This window comes from Passer montanus, unplaced genomic scaffold (assembly GCF_014805655.1).
Source record: "Passer montanus isolate IOZ18808 unplaced genomic scaffold, ASM1480565v1 scaffold21, whole genome shotgun sequence".
In the NCBI taxonomy this organism is placed as follows: Eukaryota; Metazoa; Chordata; class Aves; order Passeriformes; family Passeridae; genus Passer; species Passer montanus.
Genome location: NW_024366703.1, coordinates 7,556,862 through 7,571,021, shown reverse-complemented (window position 1 = coordinate 7,571,021; position 14,160 = coordinate 7,556,862). Strand labels below are relative to the sequence as shown.

The following is a 14,160-nucleotide window of genomic DNA, read 5'->3' as shown; positions in this document are numbered from 1 at the left end:
CTTGTTTAAGAAAAACAAATCAAGGGTATTTGGGAGACCACAGCAAAGATAGTTCTGTGAGCAGAAGGAAAATTGCTGCCTAACCCAGCACCTCCAAGCTCTGTGCTTTTCCAGGAGGGACAGGTATAAATAGCGTGATAGATGCATACAGGAAACAAATATTTTAACTTTTTCTGGCCAGAACTCTCTGGATTTCCATGGGCACTTCTGGATGCAAAGGGATCTCACAAAGAATCAAAGAAAGAGTTTAGTCTGCTATGTGATTCTCACAGTAGCCAGAATAACTAACTCATGCCATGTTAGATCAAAGAATAGGCAGATATTCTCTGTCCTCACAGACAAGTTGCAAAGGCAAAGAGGCTGGTATAGAATCCCATATCCTGTATATTTACTGTAGGAAGGCAAAGGTTTTACGAGATAAAGGAAATCTATACCTCACTTACTACTACTACTTACTAGTACTAAGTACTCACTCACTTACTACAAGTACTATTTACTGCAGCCAGTAATTGTTTCTTATACTAATGATTATAATAGTTCCTGCTCTTGTCAAGGAGAATGTGCAGAGGACAAGCCATTTGGGAGCCCTGTGGCTGTAGCTGGAGGAGGTGTGTTTGCTTTCCCCAGCCTTTACCCAGACACCAGCTCACACCTCAGAGCACGGGCTGATGTCCTGACCACCTGTGGCAAGTGCAGGTTAATTATGTGTCATGTGTGATGGGATCTTCAGTGTGTGGTACAAAGGTGCCACGAGCAGGTATTAACACTGACATTGCTGGCACTGACCAGTGGAATGGAAGAAGTCAAGTATTTGACTGCATCCAGCTCTCCAGTTTTCCAAAGCCCAAGTTATAACTTGTCCTCTCTCACACAGCAGCTTCTCTTTGTGCTAACTCTCCTTTGAAACAATGAATACAAAACAAGAGGTGAATGGAGAGCTCTGTGCAGAGCTAGAATCAAGCCCAGCAGTTAAGGATGCTGTATTCTCTTTGCAGCTGTTTCAACTTACCATCAGTAATGTGTACTTCACTGAGAATGAAAGCAAACCATACATGATAGGAGTATTTATGATGAGGCATCAATTAATACAAGTGGATTGCCTTCCAGGAGGCACAGAGTATTAACTCTCCTCCTTCCCCCAGTCTCTAACACCATAAAATACTCTGTACCCTGCAGTGCATAGCAATTCCAGACTGTTAAATGACACACATGTGGGCCCGTAAGATCCCAATCAGCTTAAATTAGGCCATTTTCCATACAAATCAAAACATGGAAGATGGAACTCTGGGGCATATCTAATTGAAAGTCTGTTAAAGGAAGAAATTCATTATGTGCATTTCTATGCAACAATGTCTAGGCAGTTATCAGGCTTCTCTTATGCTGTGTTTAACTCAACAATTGCCATGTCACTGGAATGAACCAAGGTGGAGAAGGATCAAAATTCCAAATGGATAATGACCTCCTCAGAGATCAGGAAAAAGGCTTTTTCAAGAAGGGCAGCTCTACCAGGGCTGCTGAGTTTGACCACCAGTAAGAGTCACAATGGGCACGGCTCAGAGTAAGCCTGCCTGTAGCTGGGGCTGGCTGCAGCTGGCAGTCCTTCAGGCTGGCACCAAGGCCACTTCAGATCAAATTTCACTGTTGATTTAAAGAGCCCTTTGCCAGCAAATTGTGTCCCACAGTACTCTGCTGAACTAATTTCCAATTTGGTCTGTTGCCCACTGCTGCTGTCAGAAATCCCGAGGAACTGAGGACACAGAGCTGTTTTTGCTGCAAGTCCCATGTCAGATCTTTCTTCCTCACCCCTTCAGTTTTGAGCATATTGTCCAATTTCAAGAAAGTCTGAAAGAAGAATGCAAACCTCAGCAACAATTGACATCCAAATATTTTTCAGCAGGCAGCCAAGCAGGAGCCTCAGCTCGTGTCCATGGCAAAGGAGGTGGGAAGGTGTCCCAGGTACTGCATTTATCCAGCATGGATGTGAATTCAGACTTACCCACACCAAATGCTGCCTCTTGGGTTGTTTTTTTCATGACTAGGACTGGCTCTTGGCCAGCATTAGGAGACATCCAGAAAGCTGCTATATTATGCAGCTGTTCTGGTGGGGCTGGAGTTATTGAAGTGCATGGAAAGAAAGGACACAGATAAGTTGGCAACCTGGCTTCATTAGTGTGACTGTTGATGGAACATGTTATTTCACTGCTCAAAAGAAAGCTTCAATGTTATTGGAAAGGATGAAATTCACAAGGGAAACCAAAACCACAAAAAAAAAGAAAAAAAAAAAAAAGAGAGAGAGAGAGAGAGAAAGCTTAAGGAAGTTGTTTTACTTGCTAGCAATTCAACTCTGAGACAAAAGAAAATTAAAGAATATCCCCAACCATTTGGATCCTCAAACATTAAATATATAAACTTATTGCTGTGATAGCTTCTCCAGACATGAGTCATACATTTTGAAACCTTATGGGGTCAATCAATTTAACTTCATAAATGAATTACACCACCAAAACCTGACCAAAACCAGACCATTGTATCCAGACTGGCTCATTTCAACCTTTCAGAGCTGTCAATAAAACTGTGTGTGAGCTGAAATGCTTACCAGCAAAAGCTGAGAGCAGTAAATCAAATTTAATAGTCTGGTTTTGTTGACTATATAGGAATGATATCTGAAAAAACCAACCCAAGCTTCAACTAATGAAATTCCTAAAGAATACACAAAGACTGTTTCATTTCTACACGCCTAAAGATCTAGGTTTCTGTTTGGTTGTTTTTATGTGCATAATCCCCAGAATTACTAAATTAAGACCAGCACTTAACATATAAAATATTTAGAAGGGCTTCCCTGACGAAAAAAGATCTATTGCATCCCTCAAGAGCTGGTTCCCAGAGTTAATTACCCTCATTTATGTTTAATTTAAATTTGTGTCCATTTCCCAGCAGCTTGATATTTTTTATGCTATTATCTGCTACATTAAAGCGCCCTTCTCCTTCATTTATCTTTCCTCCATGTGGTCAAGTTGCCTTTTAAACTTTTCTTTGAAACAAATTGACTTTCTTCTGCCTCCCCTACGGATGACTCTGGCCTCTCACTGCATTATAGTAGGGCTTGGGTTTAATTTATTTTACTTTTACTGTGATGGCATGAAGAATAATAGTGTTTCCAACCTCATCTTAATTTTCGGCTGCTTTATTTCTCTTACAGCAAATATATTGCCAGTATACTATGCCAGATTGATAAGAGGAAAACAGAAGTCAGAATTCTTTACTATCCAGCTAACCCCACACTGCCCTCCTCTCCTACAGAGTCCTGTAAGATCCCCAGCCTGGGTAGAGATGGTCTCCCCTGACATTAGGAAATAAATGTTGTATCTCCAGCACTGTGAAATAACTGCAGTCAGAAAATGTCAGCTTCTATGGCAAAGTCACAAGCCAGCAGAGACCTGAGCTTGCTCCTGCTCTGCATCAGGACCAAATAAATAATGTCCAGTCATGAAATACAGAATCCAGTGATAGATACCCAGAGTCAACTTGTTCTCCAAGTCAAAACCAAACCTTCTCTGGGTGCAAGAGTGGCTGTCCATTCTCCAAACAAAACTGAAAAGCTGAAGAAGCAAACCCAGCAACTTTAATTTCATTTATAGTCAGCTGTAGTGCTGATATTCCTTTAACACTGTTTAATGTTGCTTTGGTTAATCTCATAATGGTGTGCCCCAGAAATAGAATGACATCTGCTATTTAGGATAGGTTTGGTACAATTATGCCTTTTGCAATATTTGCGTCTCATTTCTTTCAAGGATATGTAACTTCACTTTTTCTATTTAAACTAGAAAAAGATGACTATAAATGTCTTCTGCTGTGATATAAAGCTCAAATTACAAGAGACAGATCTCACAAAATTACTCTTGTTTGCATTCTGAAGATGGAGCATGTCATTAGAAAGATGAACACTTTACATTCTTCTTACATTTTCTAATATTATAATGACACATATTATGGCAAGCACCATCATCTGTTCCACTGCAGTGCAAACAGTGCACATCATCTCCCTAATAAAACTTCAATAGTTAGAGTTGGGAGTTCATAATTTTCTTTGCCTTCTGTCAAGATATTGCTGATCCATGTAATTACTGCAGTTGCAGAGGTGCAGTTGGGACAGCATCAGTGCTTTTCTCTGGGCAGCTGTACTACACTGACGTTGTACTGATACAGGGACTGCACTGCTCCCAGCATTGTTATACTGGAAATATAGGTATGAAAAGCTCCATTTGTATTTTAATGCCTGTTAAAAACTACAGGCAAGCTCCAATTCCATAGCATTTAACTCGGAGACAGCAGCTTGCTGCCCAAGCTGATGTGGACAAAGTTGTACACTCAGCAGGGTCCTACCCTTTCCTTGAAAGAGGCAAGGTCAGCAAGTCCAGCTCTTTTCACTTACACACTAAGGAACAATAGCCCATTTTTAGGCTCTTTTCCAGTGACCAAGACTAGAAAAGCCTGTCATAGTGACAAACACAAGTAGTGAGGGGTTTTCCAACTTTGCACATTTCATTTCATGCATACAAGTGTAGATTTATCTAAAACATGCACTGGGGATGTACTGGTTTGGGCTGAACTTGTGATCAAGCAAGGAGGACATTTGCAGGCCATGCACAGCAGGAGGTTTACACAGGAGGTCTGTGCTCATGTCCATGCTCTGTCAAATTCAGAATGAGGATGTGGTTCTGTCCCTCTGGGGAGACATATCCTTGCTGCCCTGTTTCAGAGCTCATTGCAAACAGGCTGCTTGCTCTGTGCCAAACTGCCAGAATTAGTGATCTCATATGAAAAGAAGCACTGGTTGATGATTTAGTTTTACCAGCAGCTCAATGACCTAAGTATGTTTTTCTCCTAACGTACACAGGAGCATTTAATCTCCTGCTTTACTGTGCTCTGTTTGACTTCACCTACCATTATCACAATGACATGCTGGTGGAGAGCAGAGCAAACCATGGATTATGTACAGTACCCACATCAAATGTAATCAGGCTGAATTAGCAGGGATTGAGTCTCGTGCTCCTGGAAATAAATTGCAGTATTACATTTGTCTTCTGTGAGCCTTTAACAGCCACAAAACACTCACAGCACAGGCCTGTGGTCAACTTCAAACAAATTATACAAGGCATTTCATACTGTGATTAAGGTGAACTGGACCCTGCAGACAGATGTGTGTGTTCACAATTTATCTTCAAATACTGTCTATAAATCCTAAAAAAAGGAGGTGTTGGTTGGCTCTTGAGTTTGATGGAGAGGCAGGTTGTTGGGGTTTATTTTTGCTGTTAGGTATGAGCAAGATTTGAAGCAAAATGGAATATAGCTATACTTAAAGTATATAACAGTATAAAAAAGAAAGGAGCATTTTTTAATCATCTTCATTTAGAGGGGTACCAGGAATTACATCATGTTCTCAGAATCCATTTTTTACTGTCTGACACCCATAGCAGCAGAACCATGATATGGTACAAATTAATGATTGAACACACCCTGTACTTGGTCTAATATACACACACGAGAAAGTAAATTTGATCCTGAGAAATGTTATTTCAAAGCTTTTCCCTCCACACCTTCCAACTGTGACTTGCAGCATTTCAATGAAGTATGTCAGCTAAAAGAGCTGGAAAAACAGCAAAAATACCAAGAGGCCAGCTCTTCAGAGATCTATAAACATGTGTGAGCTACACTGCCTTAAAAAGGGCTGGAGGACGAGGAAACCTTTCTCCTGTTGAGACGGTCAGTGTCATGCTCAGTGAACCACTGGGTTTCCTCTCTGCTCGCTGGCTCACATACAAGCCTGGGGAAAGCAAGGGCACCCCTCTTTTGGGAGTCCATCATCCCAGATATCTACCACACAGAAAAGGGCATCAGATCTCTTTTGTCCTGCTGGCTATGCCTTACACTAGCTCAGCCCAAAGCATCTCACCTCTGCCCTCTTTGCTTCTCCTAGGTCAGTGATGACTCATCTGTACTTTAATGGAGGTCCCTGAGGCTTAATTAATTATCTGAAAAGCTCTTTGAGACCATCACGTGAAGGGTGTTACAGAAGTGCAAGAAGGTTAAGTCTTGTAACTCATACTCATATGCTATGTTTGTGCCTTTGCATTTTTTTTTCATTCTATAAAACCAAAATTTGTAACTCATCCTAGAGCAGGGAGGGAGCCGGTCACTCCCTCTCCCACGATGTGCCCCCCTCCTCGCTTTCCTGTGCACAAGGTTTGGAAAAAGGGGGTCCAACATACCCAGCAATCGAATTTGCATGATGGCGCCGTGCAAAACGAAGAACATCCAGAGGGGCTGGGAACAGTCCGCGCACACCTGCATGCCAACGCCGGCACCGTTGTGGCTCAAGTGCAGCTCACCATCAGAATTCACCATAAACCCCAGGATGTCTCCGCTCTGGAGGGGCACCAGCACTCGGCAGATGGCCCAGAACTCCTTTCGGTCGACCAGGGATTCGGGGTTATAGGGGAGGTCACTGGGGCGCAGGGAGCTGGGGTCGCAGGACGTCACCCCGTAGGAGAGCGTCCCTGTGCGCACGGCGTTGGACTTGTTGATTTTGACAAAAATGGTCTCGTTGATCCGGAGGGGCCTGCTGGTGAACACCAAAGTCCTCTCCTCCCGGGCGTGCTCCAGGCGGGCCACGGTCTGGTCGTCGAGGATTTTGACGTGGGGTCCCCGGAGGTGGTGGAAGCGGAGGTCGCTCTCCAGCTGGGACGGGAGGAGGTGGGAGTGCTGGGAGTTGAGGGAGTTCTGCGGGATGGGGCAGGTGGTGGCCGTGACGTGGAAGGCGTCCTCCTGCAGGTTGAGGTCACACAGGCTGACCGAGAGGCGCGTGTCCTCGGTGTCGCGCCGCAGCGAGGGCCGGCGGATGGCCGTGAAGGAGCGGGGCCGCAGGCAGTCGGGGGGGATGATTTCACTGTCTGTGGGAGAGAGAAAACAAAAAAGGGGTCAGTTTCGGAGAAAATTAAAACGTCCAGGAGCTTGAAAAAATACGGGTTTGCCCGGTATGTTTAAAAGGGAGAATCAGAGACCTGCCACCATTAATAAATTTTCCCCTTTGAAATATGGGAGCAGAGTATCATAAAATGTATCTGCAATCAATTGCTGTTCTTGTACTTTTCCCACCAGCAACAACATTTCCAGTTTCTGAGCAGGCAGACTCAAAATCAATGGCAAGAATTGCCCAAGGGAGGCTCTCCTTGGAGAGGGAAAGCAAAGGATAAATATCTGAAATACATCCTCAACATACCAATCAATATCTATGCAGGCTCAAAGTTTTCATGCCCTCTTTATTGTCTACAGTAATTCTCACAGACTTATGAAATAAATATCTAGCTACATTTTTTTATTTTAAAGAAATTGCTATGTTCAGCTCTATATTATTTATCACCATATGAAATTTAATTAATATTTCTGTCTATAGTTAATCATTAGTGTCCTGGTTCTCACTGCAGAGCAGTATGGATAGTGCAGAATTTGAGAATATGCTGGTTTTTAGAAATACAATACAATCATTTATTATTTCCAAGCCAAATAATTAAAATTCAAATCCACAGACATATAACTAAGAAAGATGATGCTCAGACATTCAAATCCACCAGTGGAAACAAAATTGAACCTTATCTTCTTTGTTAGTATCACCTGCTGCTTCAAGAATTAATCAATTTTCTTTTTTCTGAGGAACATACACCCCTGTCTTTAATGCTGAAATTACTTATATTTACCACATCCTTAGCTGTGCTATTGTCTTAGAAATTTTAAAGAACAATATACTGAAAAAACCCTTTCATTTAAAAATTATAAAGAAAGCTGAGATAATGCAAAAATTTATTTTTATGTCCAACTTTCTGACCTCTGAGAAGCATGAGGAGACCACTTGTGTGAAAATTGAGTATGTGGGAAACTCCTGGGATAGTGTGAGAAGCTGTGACCCAATTGGACTGAAGTCTGTTGTGGCTTTGAGTCCAGGTCCAAATAGCAGGAGGTGACACCACCCCACACAACACAAAGCAACACACCAGACCCCAGGGTGGGACGTGCTGCAAACACAGCACAAGGTGGAACAAGGGGAAGAGGCAAAGCTGTCCCTAAGGCACATGCTAGGCCCTTGCAGTGGACACCTCTTGCACCCATATATCCTTGGGATTTTCTTTATGACAACAAAGAGCAGGACATCAGGTTATCTGAGGACTTTCCCAATGGGATGTACTCTCTCCCAGTACACCACAGCAGTAGCTCTGTACTGGTATGCCAAGGAATAATGCCAGCTACTGAGTAACCAACTTCTCCTGCAATATCTGTGGTCTGACTAAGAGCCTTTCCTGTCCTCCTCTTCTGGGAGTCCTGACAAGAGCACACCCACACAAGGTTTGGCTTCAGTAGAGCTCTTTGCTTTGCTTAAACTGGATTATTCCAGGCTCCTCTTTAAATAAACTGCTATTACAAGGCAAGCAGAGTCCTAAAATAAAAATGGGCTTTGTTTATCGTATTTGATTTTCTGCATACTGATATTTCAGCCTCTCAGAAGTTAATTGAAGAAAAGGAGGAATAAATAAAATCAGAAATTACCCCAAGTAATCTAGAAGTGGGTCGCATTAATGCTTTGAAATATATGGGCTAGCATTTGCATTCCAAGTGCTCCTGCTGGATAGCACTGGACTTATTTTATCCTTCTTTAGCTGGAAACCTACATAGGAGAACAAATTAATACTGGCAGCTGATGACAATCCTATTGTGTAGGTGAATGGATAGAGACCTTTCTGAATAGGAACAGAAGGTCCTCTCTATTTTATTCCCTGTAACTATGCATGTGCAGCCTGGCTGACAACTGTGATGTGTGGGTAGCTTGCAGCCAGGGTTTTGAAACAGCTTGTTTTCCACCAGGATGCTTGCATTTCCCTTTGGCTGCTGGACAGAATATCTTTTTCCATCTGAAAAGAGGTTAAGAGAGATGGAATTCTACAGACAAGACACATGGCAGTGATAGCAAACCAGGGTTACATATCCAACTGTTTTACTTAAATCCCCCAGTGGCTCAGATGCATGGCCACCTAAGGAACAAAATGTCTCTAGCATATAGAAGCAACTGTGACACTTAGTTCATTAATATTTGCAAATAACCATGGAAGAAAGGATTGCAGTTTACTGGCTTCTGAAGTATGTTTGTGAAAATTTAGAGATGAGTCTCTAAGAGATGCTGGCCTGCATTGCAAAATATCCAGCCAAAGGGAAAAAAAATCCCATGGAATATAAATCAAAACAAAAGTGGGAATAATCTTTTGGGGTAGTAGGTAGGTTGGAAGAAATGTGGAATGTCATTTACCCACAATAACTGATGATGGCCAAGAGCTGTGAAAGAACAAATCTGGTGAGATGTGGAACAAATGAGGTGACTTTGACCACTTTCTTTCAGAAGAAGATGCCCAAGTTTTCTTCCTTTAAAGCCTCAGTTCTCACTTTTTAAACACAGACCAAACTAGTCATGCTGAATACAGATTTAAGCTCTTCATGCTGGAGTGGCCCATTACACAGCCTTAGCCCTGCAGAACATTTACAAGTGATCTTTAATGCCTACAAAGGAGAAACTCCTTTGTTCAGGAGCATTTATATTTACAGAGGCAAATCTGGGGGACACATCAAAAAGACTGAAAGACTTCATGTGATGAGACTGTAAGACACAAAATGGGTCCAACAGCCCATTACCAAGGACCACCCAGCCTGAAGAATTTAGAATTCATTCATCTCTTCATTAAACATCCAAGGCTATAAATTTTCTTGTATAAGACAGTTGGCAGTGTTACTTTGGGAAAAGTCAATTGATGAGAGATCTCCTTGGGTGAGAATAGATGGACTTGTGCAGACCACAGCTGTCCCCAAGCCACCAGAGCAAGCATTAACACCACCAGCAGCTGGCCTTCACCATGGCAGCTCAGTGGAGCTGGCTGCCCAGGTAGCTTTCCAGAGAGGTTTTTCTGAGCTCTGCATCAGTGCAGTTACGATGTTATTTCTGGATTTTGAGACTTACAGTTTCTGGTAGCAGTACAGACAAAGTGGAAAGGATTTCTACTAAATACAGATTTTCTGCTCCTCAGCTGGAGAATCTGAGACACTGAATTTAAATGATGCCTATCTTTACAAATGCCTCTGTATTTTTTCTAGCTTTGTTTAAGAAAAAGGTAAGGAAGAGTAATTAATTTATCTAAGTAGAAATGAATGACACTTGAGCAGTTCAGCCGCCTTCTGTTTTCTTCTCCTCTTTAGTGGGGTTCATCTGCAAAATTTAGCTTCTCAGCAGGTGATTCCTTACACAGAAAAATAATTTCAAGTATCTTCCACATATGAGAGCTTCAAAGCTTTCCATTTTCCAGCTCAGAGGGCATGGAAGAGCTTCCCACTTTGTGCAAGCTCAATGCAACTGCAGCAACACTCTAAAAGAGCTTTTACAAGGAGCTGGTGAGCAGACAGATGCAACTGAAATCACTGCACTCAGATCAAAAGTATTTCACTACTACCTTTCTTTTGAGCTGCTGCCAAATGTTGTCTTTTCAAAATAATTTATTTCCTTAAACATATGTTATGTTAATATGTAGAATACATACATTATCTCTATAATATATAGAGATCACATACATGCAAATTGAATACACCAGCATGTACAGATCATCTCAGCCCCACACATGCCCAAAGGGAATGTGTTGCTGTCAGACTGTCAAATCATCATTTCCCTCCTCTTTTTCTTTTTCAGTGCTGTCTGTTACTGCCTGAAGGCTTAACTTTCCAAGGTCATGAGCAGCCAGTATTCTGACACCTGTAAAGGATCTAAGACAGCAGAGCAAACTCAGCTGGATGCACACACAGGCTGGAACTCAGTCTGTGTTCAACTACAGCTCAAGGGACACAGACCTCCTCTTGATCAGTTTCCTGAGATTGGTGCAATCCTATGACCTCCATGAATTGTAATTCTTCAGAGTCTGAGGTCTGCAACCAGTCTCCAGAATGAGCTATGGAACACCTAATGTAAATAAACCAAGTTTCGACTCTTATTACTACAAAAAACCCCTTATAATTTGGGGAATCAGACCATTCTGTGAGAACCTTAAGAACATAGCCCATTTCTAATGATCCTCCCTCCCAGGAGAGAAAAATGCTGAGAAGTCAAGGAAGTGCCTAGTGATTCCTTGCACCTGGAGAACAATTCTCTCCCCACTACTAAACCAAGAGTAAGAAATTGGCAAGGCCAGAATTTTGCTGGTATGATGCCTCCCTTTCCATGTGAAAACTCATGGTTTTCCTTCCTTCCGTGCTTTGCTTTACTTTTCACAAGTGCAATTTTCTTCTCTTAATCCTCCACTTCACTGGGTAATGGTATTTTCAGTGAGGACTGATGCTCATGGTATAATTTCCATACCAAGGAACCTCAGGGGTGCTAAGCTACCAAAAGGCACACTGAAGTCAGATGCCCCTGCAAGAATATTCTGTGTAAACCTGCACCTGCAAAAGGATGTATACTGTACTGTTCCCACCACCCTCGAGTGGCTGCATTCCCACTCAGGAGTGCAGATGGAGGCTCTTTTTCCCACCACCAGCTCTACCTGTCACAAGGAGTTACCCAGGGAGGGCAGCTGCCCTTTCAACACCTGTAACCTTGCAGTGGCTCCTCTGTGGTCTGCAAAAGCATTATACACCAAACAGCCCATTTGGCAGGATTTTGACATTGCAGAGAGAGGTGTTTGAAATATGAGGCAGAGACACCACGCTGTAAAACAGCATCACACTCAAGGGCAATTGGAGAAAGCAACCAGTCGTAAGATAAGAAATAAACCTATGCTTCTGGGAACCTTCTGTCTCTCCCAGGCTGGAACTGCCCACCATGGCAGTGCATTATTAATCTCAGCTCAGCTGCCTGGTGTTGTGCTGTGGCAGTCACTGCTGCCTCACTGGCTTAGTCCTGGCAAGATGATGTGCAGTGCTGGGGGGCTGCCATGCTACAGTGCAGAGTGGCCAGAACAATTTCTGTATGTTGTTTATAGCTCAACTTATTATATACTTTAAGGTGACTGAGGGTTGAAAATATGGTAAAATGGAAGCAACTTATATTCTAATTTATCCCTCCTAAAGTAAGGATGGACATCACTGCAGCTGGTGGCAAAGAGTAATACCTATTCTCAAACTCCTTTCATTGCCAGCTTGCCTGATGTGTGTATGGCATCCAGCCCACAGCATCACTTCCAGTGGAAAGAAAAAATGCATTTGTGACTGGGTCTGGGAGGAGAAGGACCATTCTGTAGCCCTGGGTTCAAAATCCACCCAAATTAATGGGTAACTGGAAGAAGATTTTCATGGTGCCTGCTGTACTCATGGTGTAAAGACATCCTCATCACCACAGGATTCTTTGCTCTAAGCTCCCTCAGTTTCTGCCATGTGCATCCTAACTGCTTTGTTGTAGCAGGAGGAGCTATTCAAGCAGGAGAGTAAAAATCATCCTTACTTAAAATAAACACAGGAGAAAAACTGAGAAGTGAAGAATGCTGAGGCCCTGCTCACGGTTGTTAAGAGGCAAAGCTCCACTCACAGAGCATGTCTAAAGTGCTTTTCCCTGCTGGCCATGTGAGAGGAGACACTTACAAAACTATTTGTTTTTCTGCAAACTCTTACTCTCCATGTGAGGTCTGGAGAGGAGACTGGGATCTGCCACGCTCAGCACAATGCTGCAGAGACCCATGCTCCTGGATGGCTCCTTCTGCTCTGATGCTACACACAGGTTCTCCCCTTACTGCTTGTACTGTTAAATGGTGAATTTATATAACCCCAGACCACTCCATTGTGTTTATTTCTCATAAACCATCAGGCGCCAGAATGCAGCTTCTCGGACCATACAATGAAACCACTTTCAGAGCATTATTGTAGCATGTGGGAGGCAAATGTTTAAAATCCCTCAAAGGAATGATTCAGACTAAAAATCTCTTTTGCCATATACTTAGGAATTCACTTTTACAAAGTACATTTCTCTTTATGAACAACTGAGAAATCAAACTGCCTGAGTTATTGCCTCTGATCAACCATTTCTTATTGAAAACACCCACATCAAATCAAGGACATCAGTCAAAATCTACTTACACAATATCTTGCTGTATGCATTTCACTATTTCATTGACAGTGTAAATATCCTGTTTCAAATGGAGATGCTCCCATTTGCTCACTGCTCTGGCTCCTTTCTTTGCAAAACTACAGCCATCAGACAATACCACTTGTACCAGCTATTTATGGAAGATGCCGGGCTGCTCTTTAAGAGACAGTAAAATCTGCTCTGGGGCAAACTGCATCTGAGATCACAGCCCAGCTGCTGGGCTCTGCAGCAGAAGACACTCCTCACCATGTAAACAGAAAGGATATATAAGAGGTAAGTGGCAGGCAGGAAGAATTACTGCTCTTATTTTATAGACTGGAAACTGTGGGATGGATTGAGCAGTCCAGAGGGAGAGATGGCTCCTCTGACAGAACTCTTTAAGTGAAGCCCCTTAGGGTTTAGCTCAGTGCACAACAAAATCACTCCATTTTCCATGGTACACCCTCTCATTTCCTAATGCTTCATCAATGCATTATTCTCTATCTGCTGCTCCTCTGCTTCTATGTGCAGGTTGCTCTTCTCACCTCAAAAGTCAACCTCCTTGGGACTCCTCATCCACTACAGATCCCAGTGGCCAGCATGGAAACCACCATTCCAGAATTTCTCCTTCCCCAACACACCAATTTGGGATCACTGCACAATCAGCAGTGGAGAGCAAACACACATTTCATGTGCATCCACGTGGTAAAAACAGGAGTTAATTGCTACAAGCAAATATTGGCTTTCTGCCCTCTGCAACCTGGGAGGCAAATTACCTGGTATTTCACATCAGCCATTTTCACTGCAGGAGTGGCAGGTATTTAAACCACCCCAGTCCATTTGCATGCCTGTGACCAACACAGTCCTAATCAACTTTCTGACAAGATACTCAGATGGTTTTTCCAATATTGATGGAAGCATTTGAGAGAATTTCTACAATAACCAAGGGGCAGAAGTCAAAGCTCAAGCCAAGGGTTACAAAGAGTCCAAAGCAAAAGTTCTTCTGTGGGAGAAATAATTCATAT

At 42.7% G+C, this 14,160-nt stretch overlaps 1 protein-coding gene across 3 annotated transcripts in view; it reads right to left on the bottom strand.

Moving 5' to 3' along the window:
• NEURL1 (neuralized E3 ubiquitin protein ligase 1) overlaps positions 1 to 14,160 on the bottom strand; it is a 142,531-nt gene that overhangs the window by 9,892 nt on the left and 118,479 nt on the right. For all 3 annotated transcript variants that reach the window (XM_039708755.1, XM_039708757.1, XM_039708756.1), the window contains exon 4: positions 6,270 to 6,950. In XM_039708755.1, coding sequence (XP_039564689.1) covers positions 6,270 to 6,950 — 681 coding nt within the window. The remainder of the gene's footprint in view (positions 1 to 6,269; positions 6,951 to 14,160) is intronic.